Source organism: Gigantopelta aegis, chromosome 10, assembly GCF_016097555.1.
Source record: "Gigantopelta aegis isolate Gae_Host chromosome 10, Gae_host_genome, whole genome shotgun sequence".
NCBI classification, from domain to species: Eukaryota; Metazoa; Mollusca; class Gastropoda; order Neomphalida; family Peltospiridae; genus Gigantopelta; species Gigantopelta aegis.
This window is the reverse complement of record NC_054708.1, coordinates 34,889,833-34,910,389: the sequence shown is the minus strand read 5'-3', so window position 1 is coordinate 34,910,389 and position 20,557 is coordinate 34,889,833. Positions and strand designations below refer to the sequence as shown.

At 35.8% G+C, this 20,557-nt stretch overlaps 1 protein-coding gene across 21 annotated transcripts in view; it reads left to right on the top strand.

The window, feature by feature from the left end:
* Positions 1–20,557, top strand: part of LOC121384770 (zinc finger protein 263-like) — a 93,183-nt gene that overhangs the window by 16,400 nt on the left and 56,226 nt on the right. For 17 of the 21 annotated variants that reach the window (XR_005959435.1, XM_041515325.1, XM_041515337.1 and 14 more), the window contains exons 2-3: positions 503–1,264; positions 1,679–2,028. Coding sequence is in view for 20 of the 21 variants with exons in the window: in XM_041515325.1 (XP_041371259.1) it covers positions 529–1,264; positions 1,679–2,028 (1,086 nt within the window). In the remaining variant the exon portion in view is untranslated. The other 4 variants (XM_041515331.1, XM_041515332.1, XM_041515341.1 and 1 more) reach the window with 4 other exon arrangements.

The following is a 20,557-nucleotide window of genomic DNA, read 5'->3' as shown; positions in this document are numbered from 1 at the left end:
CACATAAAATGCTGACCAGGTAGGCTACAATTTGCCCATCTAGCCCCAAATAATGTTGAAAAATTGCCCGCATATAAAAATCCCTTTCGCTTTAAAATGAACTTGTTGCGGTGTTATTTTTAAGCTACATTGTACATGTAAAACACAGGTGAAAATCAGTGTTTGTTCCATTTTTGTTGGTTTTTTAAGTTTACAAAAAAAACCCAATGGATACCAGAACTTTATCAGTGTGATAGTTGTGCAGAACGGTGGGAAATATGAACTAGTGAATGCACTGCATGCAATATATTCAGTATGTCGACTTGTATGATGTTGGGCAAGATGGCTTGCCTGCAGTGTCCTAATGGTTTAAAAGTCTTAACGTTGAAAAAAACTCCCATATATGGTAATTAGTGAAACCAGCATTTGTTTTGTTAAGTTTAAAACAAATGACTGTACAAAATATTTGTCTTCCATTGATTTTGAAAATATAATTTTTATTCTTTTTTTTTCTTTTTTCAAGGATCATATTAAATATTACCAGACACAATGGACAAGCAATATTCTGTCCAGTTTTTTACCAAGTTTGTGGAAGCGATGCAGAAGTTCTGCCGAGACTATATTGAATTTGAACAGGCAGTGGAGCTGAGTGGCTACCTTTCTCTGGAGATAGACAATTACAAGAAGGAGAGATATGTTCTCAGTGAGATGGTTCACAGTACTGGTGATGTGATCAGTGAGAGTTACTGTGTGAAAGCCTTCAAGACTATGAAACGTTTACCTGTTATCAGAGACCATACAAACACTCTACGGTTATCTCAGGATGATTCAATAGATTTAAGAGACAGCCCACCACAGTATGGCATTCCCTATCAGACAACATCTTCTAGGCAGAGGACACATATTCACCAAACATCACCTAACAGGCATAACATATCTAGTCAACAGTCCTACAGGCAGACTATGAACAGAAGACATAACCCTCCATCATTTGCTTCTGGGGGACAAAATTCTAATGCCTTCACCACCTCATCATCTTCATCAGCTCAGTTGGAAGAGCCATCGACAATCCAACCCCGCCAATCTGTCCAGTATTTAACTAGTGCATCTCACTCAAGTCCTGTTATGGCTCTTGTTCCATCACTGGATGATGTAGAAGCCGATCACAGCAGCGGTACGTCAAACATGAATCCACTTGTGTCGTCTGCAGATAACATTCAATCAGATGAAAGCAGAGGACAAAAACGAAGTACTGTGCAAGAAGAGACCAGTCCAAATAAAAAAGGTTTGTCTTGCATGTGTGGCAGTCCTGTAATAAAAACATGCAGTGTATAAATATTGAATACACTCGGTTTTCTTCTTTTTTTTTTAATTCTCTACAATCACTTTACACACAAATCGTTATATAGTTTTGTCATTTTAGTTCTTTCCTGTTTGGAATTTTTGCATCTATAGGTATAAATAGCATATTTATTTTTGAAAAATCTTAGAAGAATTTAAACAAACTGTGTTCATACTTTTGTACAGATATTTATGAGTTGACTACTAGTAGTAACAATATGCATGCATCAACACCTCTTGCATAGCAGCTTTTAAAAATTGCAAGTGTGAATTTGTTGAACTTTATGAATGCTATTTTTGTTAACTACAATACATACAAAAAATAAACCATTGTGTTTTCATCTTTTTTCTTCTTCAGAAAAATTAGATAATGAGCTTGAATCCTTATTCAGTGCTGCAACAAGCATCGTTACTGTCAGTGAAGGAAATGTTGACTTCTCTACAACGGTTGGTGAAAAAGTGCCTCAGTCTCAAGATGTTAACCTAGATATTCCAAATAGTGACCAGTCCACTTCACAATCTCACTCAGTGAGTGAAAGTTTACGTCTGCCTGAAAGTATTCAAATCAAAGAGGAGGTTGATCCAGACATTATGTTTATAGACAGTCCTGGTGACAGATCTGGTTCTGAACCTGGTGGTTATGGTGCAGATGCTCAGAGTTTCACATCCTCAGCAGAAGCAGCATCATCTGATCCCAAGTCTTTACAGGTACAGTGCATTTCATTTCTTCCGTACATGTATGTCTTGCCAGCGCTACCACGTCTGTATATATCATACTGAATACAAATATAGCCTTAGTAAATTTTGGGTTTGATCACTAGAGCTCAGTTTTCAATGGGAATCCAGGGATTCGATTCCTGTAATATTTCTAAACTAAAATCTTAAAATTGCAAGAACACTGTCAGTAAAATAGTCATATATCCAATGTTCAGGCAAAGTCAATTAGAAACTATAATTTCCACGTCCAGATAGTAATTATATTAAGTTTTATTAGTCATTAAGCACATAGGAAATAAAATCTGTCTATAAAATAAAAAATGTTCACATTCCAACCAGTGCACCATGACTGGCATATCAAAGGCCCTGGTATGTGCTGTCCTGTGTGGAAAGTGCATATTAAAGATCCCTTGCTACTAATGAAAAAATGTAACATGTTTCCTCTCTTAGACTGTATATCAGAATTACCAAATGTTTGACAGTCAATAGCCAATGATTAATAAATCAGTGTACTCAGTGGTGTCATTAAACAAAACAAACTTTCCACTTTTTTAAAATATAAAAATCATGATATAAAGTTGGGTGATTCGTCATGTATTGTACTTCAATGTGACGAAAAATGAGGCCTACACAGTTGAAATCATTGATGTGGACTCAATATTGTTACAGATTAATGAAATCTATTAATTGCCAGCTCTTGATGATGTATAAGACTAAATCACCAAATCTGAAGGTAGCACTGACAGTTGCCCATTGACTAGTTTGAGTAAGTGAAGCTTTAGGGCCTTGTTTCATGAAGTGATCACAGCACTACTATTATATTAAAATACATACCATTTGATGCCTTTTTCACTTTTTTTAATAATCAGCAAACCAAAGGCCAGTAATCTATTGCTCTCTCTAGGTAAGAAAATTTAGATACAGAAATCAGTTCCACACATGAAAACAACAAGCAACATAAAAACCAGTAATAAAGCTAAACGTTTTCCTTCTGGGCGAGTATGAGTAGCTCAACAAACTACTCACCTGTCATAGAAATTTAAAATAGGTCTCAGACACTTGTAAGCCACACACAGAAATGTAGCACTTGATAGAAAATTAAATGATGATTTTGTAGCATGGTTACGAACTAATAAGTGTGAACAATTATTTCATATACATAGTGTCTTTTTCTAAGGTTGGTGTTCAGTGAAAAGTTTTATTGTTTACAATCTTTTATTTTCACATTAAAATAGAGGAGATCACTGATTTATTGTTTTGGCAATTGTTAATTTGGTACAATTTACTCCACAAATTTCTAATAGCTATGAAATCATCTTTTTTTTGGAAAACTTAGTTAGTCTAGAGTCTTTGAAATGCAAACATTTTGTTTATTTCAAAAATGCTACTAAAAGAGAGGGACTAACTATTGTTTTGTAAAACCATTGTAAACAACACACATATACATGTGTCAACAGCAACCATTACTGAAAGGCATTTAATTAACAGTACTTAGCTATGGTAGTTTCATGAAACGAGATCCAAGTTATAGTTTTTGAACTTTATAATAATTTGTTGTGTAAGTTGTGACCTAGTGATTAGCATAGCAGTATCATAGATATACAGACATTGTGGCTCTGGCAAAACATCATGGTTATAGCTTCAAAGCACAAAACATGTTAACATTTAATTGCAGACATTCTCATACCTTCCTTCTAGTACTAATGAACTAACACATTTTATCACTCAACATGCAGTTACAGTTTGCTGCCACAATCAGCTATTCATTCCTCAAAATGACAGCGATTGCTTCTCAGTATTTTTTCTTCTAGGCTATCAGGGTTTTATTTCTAAAATTTGACTTAACACCCATGGCTTTGGGTTTAGGAATTTTAGTGTCATTTTGCAAAAATATTGAGGATTTTCAGTTTCATTTCAAAAACTTAAATTTAAAAGAGTGCATATACTTGTAATTTATTCAAATTAATATACTTATTTTGCATTATAGAATGTTACGCATGAGTGTAGGGATGTTTGTCATGTGTTACATATCATTTTAAAAATATTTTTTACATAATAATAAAAAACATTCAGATTCGGAAATGTTTACTCCAAAATTGAGAATTAAAAAAAAGACATCGCCTTTGTGGAATGGTAGGGAATGATGTTGATTATCGGAGTCTAGAAACATAGGTGATAAAACCCAGTCTATTGTTGGAACACCTTTTACTTTTATCTCACTATTAAATTATAAATTACTTAAGTTTTTACCAAGTCTCTTAAGACAGGACTGAAATATTTCTGTATTTTATGGTTCTCAGCAGTTTTCAATTTAAAATAGACGCACATACATGTGTACATCCTCGGCACGACAGCTTAAGTATTACAAACATACCAAGTAACGAATTTAACATTGTAAAGCCCCTCCCGCTGATTATTGTGCATACGGGCCACTCCATTTATATAAAATGATACACTGTTATATATTAATATTATACACTTAATTTTTCTCAAAATGGTTATGTAAAAAAAAAAAAAATTCATTGAATAGGAAAATGCTTGCAAAAAAGCTACTCTAGTTTTTGTCAGTTGCAAAAACTTAATAAAATTAAACTGATTGTCTGACAAAGATAGTTTAAAAAAAACCCATAACCTTATAATCATCAAACAGATAATTTATTAACTTAGCACATCAATAACTTTATTACTGGATGCAGTCATTTTGCTTTCTTAACTTTGCATGGAAAATATCACAAACAACTGGACTCTTTCCAAACCGGCATCTGTCTAAACTGGATTTCTGTGTAAACCGATACAGTTTTAAAGTCCCGTCCAGCTACAGTTAATTTATTATGAATAAAACTCTGCCTAAAACGGATGCTGTTTATTTTGGATGCAAATTGAAGAACAAGAGAACGGTTTACATAGTAATTAGCTGTCTACACCAACATGCAATCTTATGTCTACTTGTGGTCACCTTTTAAATAATGATGGCAGTTCCCCAGTATTATGAAATAATGGATTTAAGGCTCAATAAACAATGAACCACACCTGTTGTAACTGGTGTAGGTAACATTGCTTTGCCTTACTTTCACAGATACCTTAAACAGTCTAATCATTTGGTGAATATGACGTTTTATTTACGTTGGGTTTTTTTCTGATCATTAATTCGCAAGAACTGTAACTCTAGAAAAAATATGTCTACACCAGCACTCTTGTCTAAACTGGTGTATATTTCATCGGTCCCAAGTGAATCCGATTTAGACGAGTCCATTGTATAGTCATTTACCGTCACTCGTTCATCCATATTCTAACAGTTTCTGTAATTTTGGTTTTATGCAAACATACTGGGTCAGTTAGAAAACAAGCTTGTACCCTGCATACATATACTAACAGAAAAAAGATCTTGTGTATACTATTACATGCGGTATGTTTAACGATAATGAAGGTGGGGAGGGGGGGTCAAATTATTTCAAAAGATTATTATTTGTCATTCATAAACAAGATGTTTTTAACTGTTATATGTTAATGTCATCATCTTTGTCAAATTTCAATGATTTATGAACTTTGCAGTTGGTGTGAGAACATTTTATATGATGCACAGGCACTTCATGACATTGAGTATATAAAAAGAGGTGGGCATATGTGGGGGGGGGGGGGGGGGGGCACTTAAAAATGAACATGTTTTTGGTTGAAGCTATAGCATATTTTGAGTTTGTGTTCAGTTTATGTTGATATTACATGCATTGTTTTAATTGATATTCATGTAAAATATTAGCCTGCTTTAACAGTTGATTTCACATTGACACTCTTGATCATTGAAAATGTATCATTGGATTGTTTACAGAAAAATTAATTTAAAAAATTGTATCTTTCAGTTTTAAAGTTACATGTGCCTATATTTGCAGAGCTTAAACTGCATCTGCCAGTATTAATGTGTCGAAATGATTGAGAAAGTCTGCACACTTTTTGATTTATTGCAGTAATACACTGGTAACATATTAACAGAAAAAAAAATCATGCTATTAGTTCTGTCATTCACCAAATCAACAAATTTAAGCTGAATTTGGTAATTGTTTTATTATTAATTCATTAAAAGGGTGATTTGAAACTTGGTGTTTTGGATAATTAACATTTGAATTTGGCTGCAGATGTTTTGACCAGATTAGCTAAATTACTAATAATTTTAAGGGTTTGGCTTAAATAGTGACTATGGTCTGCTATGTCCATGTACAAAAAAAAAGAAGAGAAAAAAAGATTTGGGTTTTTACATTGGATTTGCAGATTCCAAGGAAGAAAAAAAAATGCTGTTGAGAAGAAAATGTAACAGTTTTCAAATGGGAGCATGTACCTTTAAATATGTTAATATGTTGTAATCATTGTATTGCTGTCAAAACCAATTACTGAATCCAAGTTCATGTGAAATAATTAATATAATGGTGTTTTTGTGGTGTCTGCTAATTGTTTGGTAGGTTAATAACATTAGTAGAATTCTTATTATAGTGTGGTCTAACTGGGTGTACAATTGTACTTATCATAGCATTGATCAAGTATTGCAGTCAGTGAACACAACCACATCTCTCAGAATCAGACTGAACAGTGATCGTGATTCGTTAAACATCCTCTAGTTGTTAAACAAGCAGCAATACTGCGTTTAAACTACACAATGTAATAACATGGATGTGCCTTTTGTAGTATTTTTTACCTTGTTGGTTGTTTTATATGTGATAAAAGTTTATAGGCGACATTTTACAGGGTATATCTGCATTTGTTCTGATTTACAGTTTTAGGGATTTGTTTCATACAAGTATATTAATTACACATTTATGCTACCCATCTTCCTCATTATCCCTGACTCGGCTATGTGAAATACCAAAATTTGGTGTGTGCACTTACCAATCGGTAAATTCGGATAAATATTCAAACATACCTGCACATAAAAATAATTTTTGTGCTTAACGAAAAAGCTTACATAATTAATTGTTTTATATATATATATATATATATATTTATACAGGGGTGTAAACAAATATTGAGCCTCATTGTGACAGAGTACACAGCAGGTACATTATATTTCTACATTTGTTCCATCTGTTGGGCAAGTCTGCAATGTTCTGCCAATAGTCAGAATTCTGACCCACAAATCATCTCTCCACAACTCCTGTGAGCTCAAATCTCTGTCCATGAAGGTGCTTCTTGAGATTGGCAAACAGGTGATAGTTATTGGTGCTAGATCTGGTGAATAAGGTGGGTGAGACGACAATTCATACTCACTCTCCTGCACAGCTGCCATCGCAATTTGGCTTGGGGCACTGTCTTGGTGAAAGAGGTGCCCTGACGAAATTTGCATTTACGCTTCTCCATAATGGACTGGTCTCCTTCATTTCAGCTGTGAGCATTGTGGGTATTCATCTCGCACAAACCTTGGACATATGCAAATGAATATGGATAATATTATCTATTGATCTGTATGCAGGCATGTAATATGGGGATGGTTTATTTAGGATTCCACTGGAATTAAAACATGATGTAATAAAAATATTTTAGGGTTCTGTCTCATAATTTAATGCTTCGAACCCAAAATCTGGGAATAGTGCTAAATTCACAGCCTGCATGTGGCAAGCCGGTTTTATCCTCAATCTCTACCTGTATTCCAAACTATTTGATGCACTTTGTCAATGTTTTGCTGGAAAGTTGCAGTCTCTGCCCTGGAAAAAATTATCTGACCAATTGCTTGGAATTGACATAGGATGGGGCAGAGACTTCGTAGAGAACTCACATGCGTTCATGGATTCACTGGCGTGTCTTGCTCTCAAATGTCAAAAAACCTAATCACAGCACTTTACTCAGTTTTGTCCAAAAAAAATTCTCTGAATGTCTAATGGCCATGTTTATAACCAGAAAGCACAAACTGAACAACCCTGATGCATGTTACCGTACACACAAAAAAGGTCGGCTATCATTTCAGAAACTGCTCGAGGCTCATTATTTTTTCACACACCCTTGTATCTTGGACTTGATTTATTGGCTATTAAATTAGCTGTCAAATAATTGTGCAATTTGTTTAATAAACACTTGAAAACTATACCATGTTTTTGTGCCATTTTTTTTTTCTTTCATTTTTTTCTTTTGAGCCATAATAATTATCTTGTAATGGACTAAGTCTCATTCAGGCAACACATTGCTTAAGCATGCACGGTATAGTCGGAAGTACATGTAGGTCATCTGAAAACTGAAGCAATTTTACATTTATGCAGCTGGATTCGTTGAGCAATTTTTTTGTCAACTTTTCATTGAAGCAGTGATCAGCAAGGTGGGTGGACTTTAATTTTGTTAATTTTGTAGGCCCTACTACATGTAAATAAAACATTTATTATTGTTTTGTGTGGTATGTCGTATTTATAACAGTTCATGTTTTGATTTGTATACAGGCAAGAATTATATCAGCTGGTGGAATATACACACCATTATAACATTATAAACTTTACCCAAACTCTTTAGTCTTGCATACATATTTTAATTGTCTTTTTGCCCATTGAGGAATATACACGCCAAGAGGATTTTGAGCTAAGTTATTAACATTTTCGCTTGCCATTCTATAAAATGATTAAGCATTAGTCACTGTTCTTAGGTTTTGTACAGAAATCTGATGTGAGAGACAGGGATGGGACGATTAATTGATGTTCACGAAAATCACGTTTTAAGCCCACGGTTCGGTGTACCATTTTCCAATTTGCGAACTGCAAGTTGTTCTTGTTTTTTTGTGGTTTTTTTAATTGTACATGTATTAAAGTTTCCGCATCTTATCACAATGACCTGTAAAGTATTTCGACCAATCACAGCGCTTGATTCCCTTACGCCTGACATGTTTGCGTGGGCGATGGTAAATCTAGGTCCAATTCGGATCCTGCACAGAACCTGCAAATTTCTTTGCCGGGACCATAAAAATTGCAACCTCCCAAAATAGGGACTGACCCCAGTAATGAATCTGCCGATAGAATAAATATTTTAAGCATGTGCTAACAATTTTTGTTTTCTAGTCAAAATATAGTTTTATATTTACAATTATTTTACAAATGACCATCAAAAAATAGTTTATATAAATGTATGTATGATAATTGGCGTACTTGTACTACTTGTGAAAAGTATCGTGAATAAATTGAACCGTGGACCAAATATCGAAAATCGAACCGAAAATTAAAAAACTGAATCGTCCTATCCCTAGTGAGGGATGGTATTAATAAATGTTAAGTGATGATTTTTAATGCATTTTGATTGGTACCGAATTTCAAAGAATAAATCACTTCCTAACTGGATGTTAATAAATTTACATGTAGAGTCAAATCTCTGGCTATTAATAACACTGTGTGTCTGTTAACTTGTTTGGGGCATGTCTTCCTTATTAATTGAACGTTCATATAGGATCATCAAACATTGCATGCAAGTACAACTTGAAATGGCAAGGTGTTGCATACTTTCCATGGATTACTGCACATCAGTAATTGGTGCCATTGCACAAATTTCACATTGTAATCCAATCTGCATATGTATATAACACAATCTTTAATGTGACCTACTTTTCACTGATTACTGCACGTTAAAGGAAATCCATTGTTCAGGCCATATCTTCCTTAGATCAGTTCATATATATACTCTTCAAAAGAAGAAACGCAAAACCACATTGTCGTAACATTTGGAGAATTGATTTAATTACCAAATGTTGCAGGATTGTTCACAATTCACTCTAGTCCATTGTGAGTACGTGATAGGACACACCGTCAAGGTCATCTGGAGTCAATACCGGGTATGGCCTCCGGGTGTGTTGACAACTGCCTGGCACCGCCTGCCCATTGAAGCAACCAGAGTACGGATGACATCCCGGGGGATGGTGGCCCACTCGGCCTGCAAGGCTGCTGCCAGCTCGGGCAGGGTCTGGGGCTGTGGTTGTCGCTGTCGGAGGCGTCGGTCCAACTCATCCCATAGATGCTCAATTGGGTTCAAATCTGGTGATATCGATGGCCAAGGAAGGACATTAATGTTGTTGTTCTGTAGGAAAGCCGTTGTGAGACGTGCTGTGTGAGGCCTGGCGTTGTCATGTTGGAACACTGCGTTGGGCGTTGGCCATAACTGGAACGATGTGTGGCCGGAGGATCTGGTCAATGTAGCCCTGTGCATTCAGGTTGCCCTGCACTTGGACCAGGTCAGTTCTGCCAGTGTGTGAGATGGCTGCCCACACCATGACACTACCCCCGCCGAATCTGTCCACTTCCTGCACGCAGTTTGCCGCATAACATTCACCACGACGCCTATACACGCAACATCTTCCATCATGACGTCGGAGCAGAAATCGGGACTCGTCACTGAACCACACCTGTCTCCATCGCAGTTGGGGCCATTGTCGATGAATCTGGCACCACTGCAGTCGGAGTCGACGGTGTTGTGGTGTTAAGATGACACCTCGAACTGGACGTCTGGCACGAATTCCTACCTCACGTAGGCGGTTCCGTACGGTCTGGTCGGATATCCTGCGCAAACCTGGTATTGCTGCGGCTGTGGAGGTGGCAGTAGTCAATCGTTCCCGAAGGTGGCGTACCCGGATGTAGCGGTCCTGCCCGGGGGTAGTGACCCGTGGTCGACCGGATCTAGGGAGGTCACGTGTTGATCCATGTTGCTGGTAACGGTCCCACAGTCTGGAGATGGTGCTTGGGGACACATGGAATGCCCTGGCAACGGCCGTTCTGGATTCGCCTGCGTCTAGTCGGCCGATGGCATTGTTTCTCTGCGGTTCACTGAGACGTGGCATGTCCTGGATTGTCAACTGTCGGCCAGATACAGAGGCCAGGCAAGCGAACACCCTGCACTTTTATACTGTCGGTGTTCATGTTGCACGTGCAGACAACGCACGTGCAGTGGTGACATGGTTTGCACGTGGCTGCGTTTTTGCGAATATTCACATTTTGGAACTTTATTGTACGGTAGCTGCGTTTTATCGAATGTAACCGTGGGAATGTGTTTGGGACATGCAATGACCTTATATTTACAAAGCATGAACCGGTAGGAAACATAAAATCGGAGTTATAACCCATTTGTACCCTTTTGCGTTTTTTTTTTTGAAGAGTATATATATATGATCATCAAACATTGCATGCAAGTACAACTTGGGATAGCGGTGTGTTGTATATCATAACTAGTTCACCATGACCTACTCAGAGAACATTTTGTTTTCAAAATATTGATTAGCGTTATTTCCGGTCAATTGCAAATTGATTAGCAATTACTGTTTAATATTTTAAAATTGTCTCGCGATCTTTGAAACTGAAACAAATGTCACATAATTACAATCCAATCATCCACATGTACATCATACATTCATTAATGTGTGTGCTTCTTTATCACTCCTGACACGTGTATCGTGTACCTCACCAGTAGTGAATACTCTTGAGTTTTTTTGTTACTTGAACTAATACTCAAAATACAGAGAGAAAGGTTAATATTCAATAAGAGGTAGGGGCAAAGAAGTCAGTTATGGACTAGGTTTTTCTGTGTATTATTTCTAGTGTACTGGATGTTTCAGTTTGTGAGTCTGTGATAAATAGTGTTACCAAGTGATGTACACTGATGAAATGGGGCGTGCTTTACTTGGCTATGCAATACTTATACACTCTGTCTTTGACAGGTCATATTATGATATAGCGTTCGTTGAAAGAGATGTGAATATGTCTTCAAATAGTTTGTATGCATGTTTGTGATTACTGAAACCTATATTGTTTACCTTTTTTGTGCCTACACAACAATGTTGTTTTGAATCTGATCCTTACTGTTGGAATGGAGTCTTGGATAGTGAATTGAACAATAATTGGTTTGTTTTGAGGATACCAAACCTTTCTGATTCTTGCTGTGGCTAGGTCATTTTAGATGGACCCTTAGCAGTGGGAAAGTTAACCTAAATGTAATGCATCATTAACTTCATAAAATTGGTTCTCAGTATTACAAAGATAACATGAATATTCTTGTTGTCTTCTGCAGAGGACCAGTGATGAGAATGTCAGCACCTCTAAAGACTGTGGGCAAGTTTGTTCAAATGAGGATTCCAAAATGTGGCAACGTGAGATTGGCATTCGTCTGCCAACGTCATCAGTGGGAAAACCAACAATGCGACCCTTTAAAATTAAAATAATTAAAGTGGAAGCTGATGCTCACAAAAAGTATTCCCACAAAGAAACTGATTCTGTAGAAAACATGTCTTTGCCAGCAGAGTGTTCCAGCAGTCAGCCATTGCAAGAAGGTGATGCAAATAAACAGTCAGCATTCAGTTCCAATGCTACTCCAACTGATTCATCAGACGAGATTAGGCGATTCATATATCCGTTCAGAAAGCGTCTGCCAACTCCTAAAGGAGGTCACCGGTGTGAATTGTGTGATTACAGGACGAACAAGCTTTCAAACTTCAAGAGACACCAACGCTGTCACACGGGTGATTTCTTTCAGTGCTATTTGTGTCCTAGACAGTTTGCTGAGAAACTGAAGCTGTCCTATCATTTACAAGGACATCGTGGAGAACTTGTCTGCAAGTACTGTGGTAAAGTGTTTGCCAGCAGGCAGGGCCATGTTCAACATGAAAAGGCATGCCGAAGAAAAAAAGGAATTACTTGTTCTTGCAAGCATTAAAATTACTGGATTCAGCTGTTGATGTTATGACGACACAATTATCACCTGGATTCAGCTGTTAATGTTATGACACAGTTATTACCTGGATTGAGCTGTTAATATTATGACACAGTTATCACGTGGATTGAGCTGTTAATGTTATGATGACACAGTTATCACAGACAAGTGTCATTCGGTGTAATCATGCCCATGTTTGGATTGATACTTAAAGTAACTCGCCAGTCTTCAATCCACTTGAATATAAAACTGCTAGTTAGCAGCAGCTGGCAAGGATTTTTGAGAATACTACTGTAAATAATTAGTGTTTATTGTTGCTGAATAATTATGCATCCGAGTGTATAAATTTCAAACATTTACATCTTTTAGAAATTTCACCTCGGAATTTGCCCGGATCAGTTATTGGTAGCAGCAGTTACTCGTGTTTTTTGGATGCACTGTTTATCAACTAGCTTAATGTTTACATATAATATAAATTATTAATTATATCATTCCATGTATTATCCAGCCTATATTTATGATACAAGTATAGCAAGAAAAGAAATTAATATACAAAGATATTTGTATAATACATGTGTATAGAGATTATTATACAAGCTTGTGTGTCATACTGATTTTACGAAATGATTGTCGGGATTCTTGTGTTGCCCAAGCGAGAATGAAGGTACATATGTAATACATGAATCCTGACACAAGTTTTTTTTTATGAATGACAAGGATTGTCTTAAACTAGAAGGAGACGACGAAATGACATGCACAGTGACGTCTGAGCTAGGACTGGGAAAGCAGTCATATTATTATATATGTGCTTTGTATAGTTTTTATTAACTCGGTTAGGTTGAAGCATGTGGATAATAAAAACATCGTATAACCAGTTCCATGCATTATATTCTTTTGAGCAAGTTCAGTCTTTTTTATAACATTAAAAAAAAAAAAATAATTGTACCCACGAATATTTTAATTGCCTTTGGTGTTTGCTATGATTTATACATGTATCCTATATTTAGGATAATTTACAAATCATTATATTTAAACACTTGGTCTGGTTTTTAGCCACTTTAATATTTACTGAGGAAGGAATACATGTAGTTGTTAACAGGAAATGTGTTTTTAGAACTCTTACTGCTTTGTTTAATTCAAATATCTGAAAATAAATCTGGTCAAGTGAAAACATAAGGCCGAAAAAATAGTTACTTGTTTCTTATTACATGCTGGGGAAAAATAGGACTGACATAATTTAAAAATTGTTCGTGTAACATTTGTGAATTCAGTTATCTGGACATAAGTAAACAGTTATATGTACATACATGCCATATGAAAATAGTGCAGAAACAACACTTTTTTTTTCGTATTATTTATTGTTCATCTTCTGATTGTACTCCCCTTTATGAAGTAAAAAGGTGAGATGTAGATGTAGGTAAATTACTTTTCCGATCGTGGTGACGGTGTCAATTTTTGCATTAAAATTTAACATTAAAATTTTGCATTTACATCAATTTCACACAAATTATAATTCCTACATGTAGGTCAATAAAACTTGGTTTATAGTTGCACTCATCACAGTGCACCAACAAAATTTATGATAAGCGAGACATTTAATTCCACAGAATTCTTGGGATTTTTTTAGGTATGGTCACTTTGATTTTCCAAAGAATTTGTTTCCTGCTATTTCAGCTCAGTTGACTAAAATCTGTCAAGTTTATATTCATGCCACATCTGCGTCATTAACATTTTTGTTCCGACATGGTTCAGTGTTTGTACATTTAAAATGTTGCCTTGTTTTTACATACATTAACAGACCCAACTTTATTTATAATAGAAAATATTTAACAATCTGTTTGTTTTACTGTATATAAATGTACATGGATGTTGCCTGGGGTTAGTTGCCATTGATTTCATAGGTAATTTTCCTGTTAAAACGTCATCTAGAATTGTCTTAGTGGTAATAACATTTAGACATGAACTTGTAGGGTTTGGAAAATACTTTTCAAGTCAAAATCAAATTTTTTAGCATTAAGGACAGATTTTGTTTTTCTTTTCCACAGAATTATTCAACACTACGGGCCACTGGCATATCTATGAAAGTCCATATGACCAAACTTGCTAGTGCATTTGGCTTCAAATACAAATGCGATTTCTGTACATATCAGTCTGACCATCGGTCAAATATGGACAAGCATGTGAGAATTCATACGAAGGAATTTCATAAATGTCATTTGTGTTCGAGGCAATTTGCTGACAAGGGAAACCTCACGTACCATCTTAAGGCACACAGAGGTGAATTGCAGTGCACGGTGTGTCGCCGAACATTCATGTCTGCAGGAGGGCTGAGGAGTCACAGAAAGTGTTGTGCTTAGCTATACATGTGTCAAGTACAGTTTCAAATTCAAAATGGATATTTGTGTATATACCGAGGAGTTGTTTGAATGTGATTCAGAGTTATCCAGAATTCTATGTTTTAGAATACCCCTAAACTGATGTAGCTCAGTTAGTAGAGCCAGAGGTCTCGTTGGTTGTAGGATCAACATCCCACGGTGGACCCATTCATTGATTGCTTTATTCCTGTCAAACCAATGCAGTATATCAACGGCTTTGTATGTGCTATCTTATATGTGGGGAAGTGCATTTAAAGTTCTTGCAACTAATGAAAAAAATGTGGTAGTTTTTTTTTCTTCTAAAGACTATGTCAGAAGCATATGGATAGCAGATGATTAATTAATCAATATGCTCTAGTGATGTTGTTAAGCAAAACAAACATTAACTCTAAAAAGTGTTGTAATTTCATCTTAAAATTAATTAAAGTTTAATGTTTTGTTATTCCAATTTACTAATTAGATGCTAGATCCAAATATAATTTATGTAATTTATACAATTTACATGTATATTGCTTCTTGAAAACCAGTCTGTAATTGTCATGGAATCCCAATATTTTATATAAACAAATTGATTTTTTTCTTTCTTTTAGCAACATTTATTTGAGGTTGTTAATTTTGTTTTGGTGTTTATTCTTTTAATCGTAACATTTATGTTAATGTGATTAAATAAATTTTACATTAAATTGTCATATGAGTTTTGTTTTTCATAATACATTGTACTTAAAGTTAGCATGTGATAGATATTTGTTGAAGTGATTATTAAGTAACTAAAAGTTGTTTCGAGAACTACATTGTGTGTGTCTTAAGTTATGATGGACTAAGTATTATTAAACCACACCACTATGTAGCTTGACATTACATACCTGGTATAATTGTATTTATTACAACCGACACATTTCGCTTTAATTGTTCTCAGACAAGCAGAATGCCGCTGATTCCAGTGTTAACATAGCACAGTGATAATTTCTGTTTCTTTCACAGAAATACCATCAACTTTCCAGTAAGCTGATAGCCAGTTCGTCAGGAACAGTCTTTGAACAAATCACCACAGATGGTAGCTCAGAGTTTAAAACCTTTGCCTCAAAGGGTATAAAAATGTTCCAATGTAATTTCTGTGAATATATAACCGATCATCGTTCAAACATCGACAGACACGTAAGAACCCACACCAAAGATTTTCATAAGTGTAGTCTGTGCCCACGAGAGTTTGCGGACAAGGGATACCTAATGGACCACTTGAAGGCTCACAGAGGAGAGCTGCAGTGTTCAAACTGTATGCGGACATTCATGTCAACCAGTGGCTTGAGGAACCACAGAAAAACCTGTGGTTAGAATCTTAGGAAAGGAAACTGCTCATCTGTACTGATGTGAATATTTGGCAAGGCATCTTTTAGTGCCATAAGGAACTTTTGAAAAGGGTTAGAACTTGTAAAATTACAAAATTTTATGGCTAATGTTTAGGGTTTTTTCCAAAGTAAAGAACTTCTGAAAAGGTTAAAGAGGTCACTGAAAAGGTGATGTACCCGACAACAGTGATAGTTGACTTATATTTTAAGATTTCTTAGTGATACTTTGAATTTAAGAATACTTGATGTGGACATAGTTGTGTGCAAATACCTATCCATTTTTCTAGTTAAATTACAAAGATAAGGTACTTGGGATACAAAAGAACAATTTTGTGAAAGCTTATAAACTTCATTCAGCCTATACAGGAGTCAAACAAAGTTGAAAAGTAACTTAATTTTTTCAGTTGGAAAAATACCGAGGAAACGGACCATTGTGCCTGAAAACCTATCTATGCCTGTGTAAAAGTTGGTGTACCAGTTGTGACAGTACTATTTAGAGTTGAACAAAATATTTAGGTGGGGTTTTTTGTTGTTGGGTTTTTTCTTTGTAAGCAAAATTGTCAAAGTTGTATTTGCTTAAAATCTTAAAATTTTAAATTATTTTGGATGTATGTCATATTTAAATTCATGATTTCCAAATGATGTAGTTCATGTAAGGTGTGAAATGTCATGTGGCCAGATATCATTAAATGATATGACTATTAAATTGTATGTGAACCTGAAATTGCCTGTTTAAAAAACAACTCAAGGACTGTTTAACCCTTTGAACCTTAAGCTCCTGGCGTGTTTCGGCCCAGCCATCCTGAGCTCCTGAGACGAAAATCAGGAAAATCTAAAAATATGTATTTATTTGTTTTTCAGCCAGTAAGAATATTTTCGGGTCATTAATTTATCAAAATAAAGGCTATTTGAAATAAATATGGACTTACTTGTTATTTATCTCCAATATTTTCTCTTGTGATGCCAGTCAAACCAGCAATTTTTGTCCGGCTGTCCAATGCACATAACCTCCCATTTTCGCCCCCTCTGACAACCACCTTGTCACAATGTCAATGTCACTTTGTAAATCAGTTTAGGATTCAAAATAATTTTCATTACCATACGTTGTTCCACCTTTTTCTTCGTCATCAGTACTTTGTACCTCAGTTAAAACTTGTTGAACGGAGAATGTTTTAGCCATTATTGTGCTGATTTTATACGTGTCAAACAGGGAAACTTTCTTGGAAACACATTCTGTAAATAAAACATCAAAAACAAAAAATGTGATTTCTGTTTCAATACTATTTATAATAATATTTGGTTATCTAATAACATATTCCTTAAATTAACCACATTTTAATAATTTTCAAGGAAATACATATCTGAAAATTGGCTAAACCAAACATTTTTCCAGTATGAGCCTGGAAGTTTTGACTTATGCGGGCTCCTCTGTCCAGGACAGCAAATGGGTTTGGGGTGGGTGGGAGGGGGGATCGCCCACGCTGTTAAGTGCAAAAGAATTTAGAATTTCCCATAGGATTAAGTCCAAATTATAAAGATTGCACAGTTTTCATGAGGTAATTTAGCACATGATTCGAAAAGTTTTTTCGTTAGGAAATGTTTGCTGTATTATTAGAGATAACTTAAATATTGCTCAGCTCTTTGAACAGAAACATCTATGTGGGACGTGTGTTTCAGATGAGACAAGTAAAACTGAAGAGATGTGTCCTGTAGTTCGAATTAGTGGATGTTGAGAGCCTTTTTTATCATATACAATCTTTCACCATTTCATGCACCGCCAGCAGCATACACTAATCCATACATGTGGCTGACCCATACATTCAGTCCAAGTCATTTATTTCTGTTTCTTTGACAGACATTCCATGAACTACCAAGACAGCTGATGACCAGTATACGGGGGACAAGTAATAACACGGTTGTCATTAAGGGTCCAAAATTGTTCAAATGCAATTTTTGTGAATACACCACAAAGATTCGAAGCAATATCAGCAGGCATGTGCGAATTCACACTGGAGATTTTCATAAGTGTAGTCTGTGTCCACGAGAGTTTGCGGACAAGGGATACCTTGCAGACCACTTGAAAGCTCACAGAGGAGAGCTGCTGTGCCTTAACTGTGGAAAAATGTTCAAGTCTAGCAAAGGTTTGAGGAAACACAAAAAGAATTGCTTTAAAAAAAAACCTGACGGCAACTATAAGAACACCAAGTAATGTTCCATGGTGCATTAAGTGAACACTTGAAGCACAGGCATAAGGAAGTCTCCATAATGTATTGATGTGAACATGAACACGGGGAAAACCTCTAATGTACTGCACGCTGTGAATTTAAACTTCGGGTCCGAAATGTAAGATTATGAGACTGAATCCCCAAATAGTTATGGTAAATCATGTTATTGATTCTGGGGAAGCCTAAAGAAAAATCCCAAAATTCAATACCTGATTGATGTGAATATGAAAGCCTCTCCTATATTGATGTGAACATGAACACAGGGAAGCCTCTCTTATATTGATGTGAACATAAGCACAGGAATCCTGTCATTGATGTGAACATGAACACAGAAGTAATGTATGGATGAGAACATGAACACAGGGAAGCCTCTAATGTATTGTTGTGAAATATGAACACAGGAAGACCTTTAAAATATTGATGTGAACATGAACACAAGGACAACTAATACATTGATGTGAACATGAACACAAGGACAACTAATACATTGATGTGAATGTGAACACTGAAATCTTTAATAATGTGTCAATGTGAATGTGAACACAGGGAAACCTCTAATATATTAATCTGCGTATGAACAAATGGGAACTGAAACACAAGGCAGCCTTTTATAATATGTTGATGTGAACATGAACACATGGAAGTCTACTAATGTATTGATGTAAACATATGAACACAATAAAACTTATTAATATGAACATGGGAAAGCCTCTTGAAATGTATTAATATAAATACATTGTTTGACAATTGTGGTTTACTTTGTATAGAAGAATAATGTAAACCTGTTATGTCTTATTGGAACAATTTTTTTTTAATAACGACATTGCAGTGCATGTCTGTTTCATCATTGTGAGAACATCACCAGACTGGTTATACTCTTTCATCAGTTCTAAGACTAAGACCTGAAGCGACATGTTAAGTATTTTGTAACTACCTTCTCACCAGTCCAGAAAGTGAATCCAATGGGTTTTGTTAAAATGGCTGTCGCTCACCAGTCCAGAAAGTGCAGGGGCGTAGGCTTGGGGGGTTTGGGGGGTTCGCATGAACACACACACACACACACACACACCCCGCTGAAGCAAATGGTCTGCTTATAGTACTAAAACATACAGGTTTATAAATATGGAGTTTCGGGTGGTGCAAAAACAAAATGGAAAAAGGTCCACTTGGTTCATATTCGAACACACACACACACACCCCCCCCCCCCCCCCCCCCCCAAGGTCCAGATCACGCTATGCCCCTGAAGTGAATCCAATGGGTTACGTTAAAATGGCTGTGTCCGTTATTGTATAATTTAGCCTTCACACTTTGTTCTGTGTTACTATAGTAATATACCATTATAGTTAATTTTACGCAGTAATGTGCATTAAATGTCATTGATTATATGCATACCGCTTTAAAGTTACATATTGTTTAAGGAACACACACACACACACACACACACACACACACACACAGCATTATACTCTTAAAGTCAAATGCATATATATTCTCTTGAAAGTAACGAATACACATAGTCTTGAAAAAGCATATGTGTATTTTCTTATTAATTGAACATGATCATTTTTAACGTTCGTGAATCCCAGAACCACTTTACAAACTGTCAACAGCATTGCACATTAGAACAAAGACATTGATGCATAAGTGTGTGTGGTTTATACTTCTATGAATGTTAAAAAGTGATGTTCTCAATTTTTATAATTCCAATTGTACAGTCAAATATGCTTAATTGCATAGCCCTGGTGCGTGTCAAATTTATGCTAATAACCAGTATAACCGATTATCCAATAGAACCCCATTTTCAGATTATAACCAACGGTAAACTTTACAAATGCCTTGTGGACAATCTATCTTACTCTAAACTGCAGAACAGTGTCTGAATGCCACTACATGTATGCATTTCATTTGTTTATACATGTATTTTAAAAT